The 7,539-nt window shown below is 48.2% G+C and overlaps 1 protein-coding gene across 1 annotated transcript; it reads left to right on the forward strand.

The window, feature by feature from the left end:
• Positions 1-2,081: 2,081 nt before the first annotated feature.
• On the forward strand, positions 2,082-6,326 carry FZD7 (frizzled class receptor 7). Its single transcript, XM_073306441.2, has one exon. The coding sequence runs from the start codon at positions 2,748-2,750 to the stop codon at positions 4,428-4,430; it is 1,683 nt and encodes a 560-aa protein (XP_073162542.1). The 5' UTR covers positions 2,082-2,747; the 3' UTR covers positions 4,431-6,326.
• The last annotated feature ends 1,213 nt before the right edge of the window (positions 6,327-7,539 follow it).

A 7,539-nucleotide genomic window follows, 5' to 3' on the forward strand; every position in this document is an offset into this window, starting at 1 on the left:
GATATAATAAACCATACCAGACTGAAGAAGAAAAGGTTCTCTGGGATGGTCTCAAACTTCTGTAATTGAAAATAAGGGAATGATGGGTTTCTTTTCCAGAAACTGGTCCTGCAATAATGAAATGAGCTCAATCATGCCACCCCATGTATTTTTGAGAGTTCAGTGGTTTTGTTTGTTTGTTTGTTTTTAAGTATACTTTTGGAGAACTAAATACTTAGTAGAATGCCCATTCATTACTGTATCTAATTTCCTTACCCAATGTAACAAAGGTAGAATTTTCCAACATGTTACTAACACTGGGCTACACTGTAGCTGCTCTAAAGATGGGTATGTAAGTGTAGGAAACATTTTTTCCCACAAAGTACATCCACACACATTAGTCAGACTGTCAGTGTGAGATCCCTGGGCTCAATTCTGCTCTCTGAAGCCAGTGTAAATCCAAAGTAACACCATCAGGATTTAGTCTAGATTTACACTACTGTTACTAAAAAGAAAAGGAGTACTTGTGGCACCTTAGAGACTAACCAATTTATTTGAGCATGAGCTTTCGTGAGCTACAGCTCACTTCATCGGATGCATACCGTGGATGAAGTGAGCTGTAGCTCACGAAAGCTCATGCTCAAATAAATTGGTTAGTCTCTAAGATGCCACAAGTACTCCTTTTTGCGAATACAGACTAACACGGCTGTTACTCTGAAACCTGTCACTACTGTTACTGAGAACACAGTCGGTCTCCTTAGGGCAAGAGGTTGATTTTGTACTAGCATGGTTGGCGGAGCTCCACAGACCACTCTCCAAAAGGAGGATGTGGCTGGGATGAGCCGAGCATGACTAGGGCCCCCTCTCCTTCATCATGGAGTGGCGCTCAATGGCCAGTGCTAAAGGAAAGCGAACACGGTTTATTCTTTAAAAGGCGTAATAGGGGGTTTTCCTGAGTATCACACAAAGGAATTCTGCTTGCCTCTATGCTCCAGAGGCAGAATGCCTCCAGTAACTGTTGCTCAGATGGTGCACCTTAAACACAGATGTGGCTGCAAAAGCCACATTCTAGCCTTTGCCCATAAATTAGTCTAATTTTGCAGGAACTCCCAGCCCTCTAATGATGTCTATGTCCTAAACTATGAGGTTCACCTTTTTCTGAAGGGCAAGGTATAGATTTTCATAGAGAAACTTTAAAAGACTAAAGGATCTTAAGGAAAGTTAAAGTTGAAAGTAAAAGGTGGGGGTTTATATATGATCTCAGCATACGAGATTGTTATGGTGGAGACTTTGCATCAAGATTATGAATGTAATTTTAAATTTCTCAGTGGTCTATAACAAAAACTTTAAAAAATTGCCTTAAACTCTATCTAAAGATTATAGCCTCATCACAAATTCATTTCTTTTCCCAGAAAGAATAATAAAGCTTTATATAGTGATAAATCTGATCCCCCATAAAAAAAAAATAATAATAATCACATACACATTACAAATCCCAACAAAGTCATCCATTTACTCCGTAAATGTGAAGAGGATGTTGCTTGTTTTTCCATTTTAATAATTATTGGCATTTATTTAGCTCTTTTACATTTTCAAAGCCTGTGCAAATATTACTTAATTTTAGTTTATTAAGGCCACCCTGAGCACAATCTCTGAATCCTTCTCCCACTCAACCTTTCAGCTCAGCAATCCCAGACAGAATTGGCTGAGGGCGCCTGGTATTCGCAATAAATAAATAATAAGTAAATAAATATGTTTCTGGGAGGGAAAAGACAGATCTTTTCAGGCACAGTTCTCCCACACCCCACCCGCCTTCGCCACTATCCCATGCCCCCTTAACAGGTGGGGGAAAAGTTTTTCTCAACTTTTCAACTGAGATCCCTCCCATCGCAGTCCAGACTCCTCCTCGCCCTCCCTCTTCCCCACACCCCTTTAATCTGTTCTAACCAATTCTGAGCAGAGCTCTGGAGCCAACAGAAGCTGCAATTGGCAGGAGCTGAGGTTCTAAGCCCCGCCTGCTGTGCGGTTTGTGAATGGAGAAGGGGCGGGGCTCCGTGGAATCCTCAGACATATATGTATCTTTTTTGTGTTCTACAGGACAGGAGTCGCTCGCTAGAGAAGAGGTTCCCTTGGCTGCTGTATCCTTGCCTCGGACTCTGCCCGCGGCCGCGCGGCGCGTTTCGGCGGCCCTGCCAACTGACTCGGAGTCTAGAGGGGAAACCGTTGGAGCCGGAGGGAGGATCGCGCAGTAATTGGATTTTAAAAGTTATTTAAGCCCCCCCAGTAAAATACACGGATCAGTCGGGCGAAGTAATAATCCGTTTAACTATAACCTAAATCCCAGGCTTTAGGGCTGAGCAGCCAGGCGGGGAGCGGAGCCAGCGAGTTGCCGCCGCCACGGGACGTTCTGCAGAGCGGGCGAAAGACTTTGCCTAGGTTTGTGGGTGTTTTGTCTCCCCCCCTCCCCCCCCCCCCGCATCTCAGGAAACTTCGCGTGTGGGGCGACCCTGCCTGGTCGGGGCTGGGGGAACAGAGTCGCTGGACCCAGGGAAGACGGCAGACGTGCGGCTGGGACTGAACGAGGATTCTCCAGCGCCTGCCAAGGGCTCACGGAGCTGGTTTAGCAGCGATCCGTCCGCACCCTCCTCCTCCTGTCTCCGCGTGACCCTCCCCCGCTGGCTTCCCGGGGCCCCTGATGTGCTGGCCGCAGACCGCCGCTCGGCTCTGAACGGCTCCCCGCGCCTCTGCTCTCTCCAGCTGCCGCGGCGATGTGGTCGACAGCGGCTGCCTCTCTGGGCCTGGCCGCCCTCCTGGGCGCCCTGCTGGGGGTGCCGGCGGGCTCGGCGGCCCAACAGTACCACGGCGAGAAGGGCATCTCGGTGCCGGACCACGGCTTCTGCCAGCCCATCTCTATCCCGCTGTGCACCGACATCGCCTACAACCAGACCATCCTGCCCAACCTGCTGGGCCACACCAACCAGGAGGACGCCGGGCTGGAGGTGCACCAGTTCTACCCGCTGGTCAAGGTGCAGTGCTCGGCCGAGCTCAAGTTCTTCCTGTGCTCCATGTACGCGCCGGTGTGCACGGTGCTGGAGCAGGCGATCCCGCCCTGCCGCTCCCTGTGCGAGCGGGCCCGCCAGGGCTGCGAGGCGCTCATGAACAAGTTCGGCTTCCAGTGGCCCGAGCGCCTGCGCTGCGAGAACTTCCCCGTGCACGGCGCGGGCGAGATCTGCGTGGGCCAGAACACCTCGGAGACCCCCGGCCGAGGAGGGGCCGGCGGCCCCACTGCCTACCCCACCCCCTACCTGCCCGGCCTGCTTACCCCGCCGCCGCCCCACGCCGGCTTCGCCTTCTCCTGCCCCCGGCAGCTCCAGGTGCCCCCTTACCTGGGCTACCGCTTCCTGGGGGAGCGGGACTGCGGGGCGCCCTGCGAGCCCGGCCGCCCCCACGGGCTGATGTACTTCAAGGAGGAGGAGGTGCGGTTCGCCCGGCTGTGGGTGGGCGTCTGGTCGGTGCTGTGCTGCGCCTCCACCCTTTTCACCGTGCTGACCTACCTGGTGGACATGCGTCGCTTCAGCTACCCGGAGCGGCCCATCATCTTCCTCTCGGGGTGCTACTTCATGGTGGCCGTGGCCCACGTGGCCGGCTTCCTGCTGGAGGAGCGGGCGGTGTGCCTGGAGCGCTTCTCGGAGGAGGGCTACCGCACCGTGGCGCAGGGCACCAAGAAGGAGGGCTGCACCATCCTCTTCATGATCCTCTACTTCTTCGGCATGGCCAGCTCCATCTGGTGGGTGATCCTGTCCCTCACCTGGTTCCTGGCCGCTGGCATGAAGTGGGGCCACGAGGCCATCGAGGCCAACTCCCAGTACTTCCACCTGGCCGCCTGGGCCGTGCCGGCCGTCAAGACCATCACCATCCTGGCCATGGGGCAGGTGGACGGGGACGTGCTGAGCGGGGTCTGCTACGTGGGCCTCTCCAGCGTGGACTCGCTGCGGGGCTTCGTGCTGGCCCCACTCTTCGTCTACCTCTTCATCGGCACCTCCTTCCTGCTGGCGGGCTTCGTCTCCCTCTTTCGCATCCGCACCATCATGAAGCACGACGGCACCAAGACGGAGAAGCTGGAGAAGCTGATGGTGAGGATCGGGGTCTTCAGCGTGCTCTACACCGTGCCCGCCACCATCGTCATCGCCTGCTACTTCTACGAGCAGGCCTTCCGCCAGACCTGGGAGAGGACCTGGCTGCTGCAGACCTGCAAGAGCTACGCCGTGCCCTGCCCCGGCCACTTCGCCCCCATGAGCCCGGACTTCACCGTCTTCATGATCAAGTATCTCATGACCATGATCGTGGGCATCACTACCGGCTTCTGGATCTGGTCCGGCAAAACCCTCCAGTCCTGGCGGCGCTTCTACCACAGACTCAGCAGCGGCAGCAAAGGGGAGACCGCCGTATGATGAGACCTTGCTCCTCTTCCCTGATCCCGGCTGCTGGTGCTCCTGGAAGAGCCACACAGACACTAGAGTGACTCTTGAAGGACTGGGAGAGGGCTCCCTGGAGTCTCCTAACTCTGCCTTGCCGAAGACAAAATCCTCAGACAGTGACTTGGTGGCTTTCTTGCCAGCCAAGTTGAAAAGCGCAGAGTAAGTACCCTTCTCAGATTGCTGGTGGGGAGCTCTTTCCCTGCAAGAAGTTCCCTTTTTAAAAAAATAATTCCTATAGTTTCTGGGCAAAAGGTTAAGCTGGATCCGCTGTGCTGTGACCGATGTAAAGTGTGGACCAATGAAACTTTGACTTAAGAAGTGGTCAAATCATAGTTTACTTCGGTGGGGGTCAGACTGCAGCCGACATTGGCTTAATTTCCTGAGTCCTATTTTACTGTCTTCTCATTCAAACCCAGAGTAATCACGTGAGTATTTTAAAAGAAGCGACCAATTATAATCACGTGCTATTGAGCGTCCCATATTCTGTCATAGAGAGGGGGTTGCTTTTATATCTAACGATCACTTATCAAAGCGAATCCCAACTTGGGTGGGGGGAACCTTGCTACTTTGAAGGAGGGAGTTGCTATTTAATACTCTAAAAAGACAGGACTTGTTGCTTTTCAGCCAAACGTTCCCCCCCACCCCACCCCTGCCTTTGTTATAGGAGACAAAGAGGAAACAAAAGTGTTTTCTCTGTGGAAAGGCATAAGCATGAGACCGGTTTTTATGAGCAAACTCACAAAAAGAAGTCGTTAAAATTCAACGTTGGATGTGACCAGCACAGGTCGATAAACATTATTTTTTATGAAAAAGGAGGCGGCAGGATGTTTTCATACACTGTCCAATATGGGTTTCTGTTCTAGCTAAAAGAAATGCCAGACTTTTTGTTAAACAAGCTTAATTCAGAACACCTGACAAAACACACTGCATTCAGATATGTAAGATAAGTGTATAAAATTTTTCTCTTCCTTCCCATAAGCCTTATTTCTTTGCTGTTTACGTCTGGATTGCTCTAGGGTACACTAAAAAAGCAAAGTGATGGGGGGGGGGGAGGAGGGAGAGAATAGTTTAGACCATGAAGTGCCAATTTGTCTTGTCCTCTAATTCCCTAAATAGCACAGTAACAAACAGTGGTGCAGTGTTGTTTTTTAAGATGGAACTGGTCACCTTGTTTTAGATACTTTTAAGTTCCCAGTAATCTATCTGAAACTCTGTCAGAGGAGGGAAACTGAATAACAAGAAATTAAACTTCACAGTCCTTCATATTCCTTTTGATATGTGACCAGTGACTTATTCTTTCAAACTTTTCTATCATGTTACATTTATGTGTTAAATGTTTAGGTTGACTTTCATAATTTTATATCTGAAATACTACTTTTTAGCTTTATGATCTAAAGAGTTTGACTTTTATTTTTGCCTGAAGGCTAATCAGGGAATTAAGGATATTTAACAAGCTCTGCCCCCTAACTTCCCCCCCAAGTATGTAATTGCTGTTTATAATGAAGAGCAGATAACTGAAATGAAATTTTAAAAACCGTTCAGGGTGAGGAGAACAGACTGTTTTTGTCTAGTGGGCATTACAGTAGCTTGGGCTGGGGGAGAAGGAAATATCACATCAGTCAAATCCTCCAGTACATCTGATCCCAAACTCATAGGATTTGTTTTGCCTTTTATAATGTGCACATGAAAAACTGTAAGACAAGTGCAGTATGTATATTTTGTAAATGTCACATTTTGTAAGAAAATATATATGTATTTATACATTTTTACTTGATTTTTTTTGTTTAGTTTTGGAAGGCCTGAATGAGGCCACACTTCATCACATGTACAGATCACTAAATAAATTGATTTTTCTTTTTTAAATACAAAGTTTCTTTCTCTAGACTAGTTTTATGTATTCTGTATATTGGAGGAGAGGGGAGAGAGAGAAAACAAGCTCCACCACTCCAATTAGGCCTTGTTTTGGGGGGTGGGAGGGACGTAAAGTAGATAAATACACAAGAGATCTGAAATTCAAGGCTCCAAAGTATTATTTCTGATGTACTGTGACTTCTAGCAATAGAAGAAAGATCCAGTTTTTTCAGGCTATTGGTTTAAATGCGTTTGCCCTTCCTGAACTCCTTGTGGTGCTTATATCCCAGCCATGCCTAATGTTTATTCCTGGATCTCCCCTTGACTGTAAAATGGGGATGATAATACTTTCCCACCCCTTACACACTGAGATCTATGACTGAAAAGTGCCACACCTTTGCTAAGATGTAGCTTGACTAATGGTTTAAGGTGTTTCTCGGTCAAGTAAGAATTGAAACTCTTCTAATGGTCACTGGGAGAAAAAAAGCCATTTTTAAATAGCTTTCCTAATGGAAGTGGAGGAGGGTGTTATTCTCCTCAAGCCCCTGCAGCTGTGCCTGGTTTTTGTTTTTCCAAGTCTGTTGGGGTGAAGTTGCTTTAATTTTTTAATAGTCTAGGCAGCAGATGGAGGTGGGGGTTTTTTGCGGGGTGGGGATATTTTAGCATAGTAATCTGAAAGTTGACAATACCAAACATCTTATACATAAACTATCACTTATTTTCACTAAATTGAACTCTGCAGATCCCTAACTGTATGAGCTCCACAGGCAAAGTGATATGACAGATTCCAAATCCACACAGATTTTACAATCACAGAACTTTGTTTAGCAACAGATCTGCTTAAGTATTAGTGACAAAGTAATATTTGGATTTATCTGTCTTCTGACTTACTCTGTTCAACTTCACTTTTCAGCTTCTAGGATGAGATTTTAGTAAGCCCAGTTCTTAAATTAGGTTTGTGGGTCTTTTTGTTGTTACAGGCTTGGGGAGAGCTTTTTGTGGGGGGTGGGGTGTTAATATATTGAGTTTATACATGGCCACAGCCATCTCATGATGTGGACTGATCTTGTACTCCCAGACTTTACTAGGAGACCTGGCCAAAACTCCTGGCCCCACAGGCCCTTATTCACTGACGCTTAGGAACAATGGATGCACCATTCTTTTAGGACACTTTCTGAACTGAACATTGTACTCTCAAACGTTTTAAAAAATTTTGCATTTAAGATGCATA

The sequence above is a fragment of the Lepidochelys kempii genome, chromosome 11 (assembly GCF_965140285.1).
Source record: "Lepidochelys kempii isolate rLepKem1 chromosome 11, rLepKem1.hap1, whole genome shotgun sequence".
Classification (NCBI taxonomy): domain Eukaryota; kingdom Metazoa; phylum Chordata; order Testudines; family Cheloniidae; genus Lepidochelys; species Lepidochelys kempii.

What these genes read in the sequence shown, in the direction of transcription:
- FZD7 (XM_073306441.2), top strand. Translation starts at nt 2,748, where the DNA reads ATGTGGTCGACAGCGGCTGCCTCTCTGGGCCTGGCCGCCCTCCTGGGC.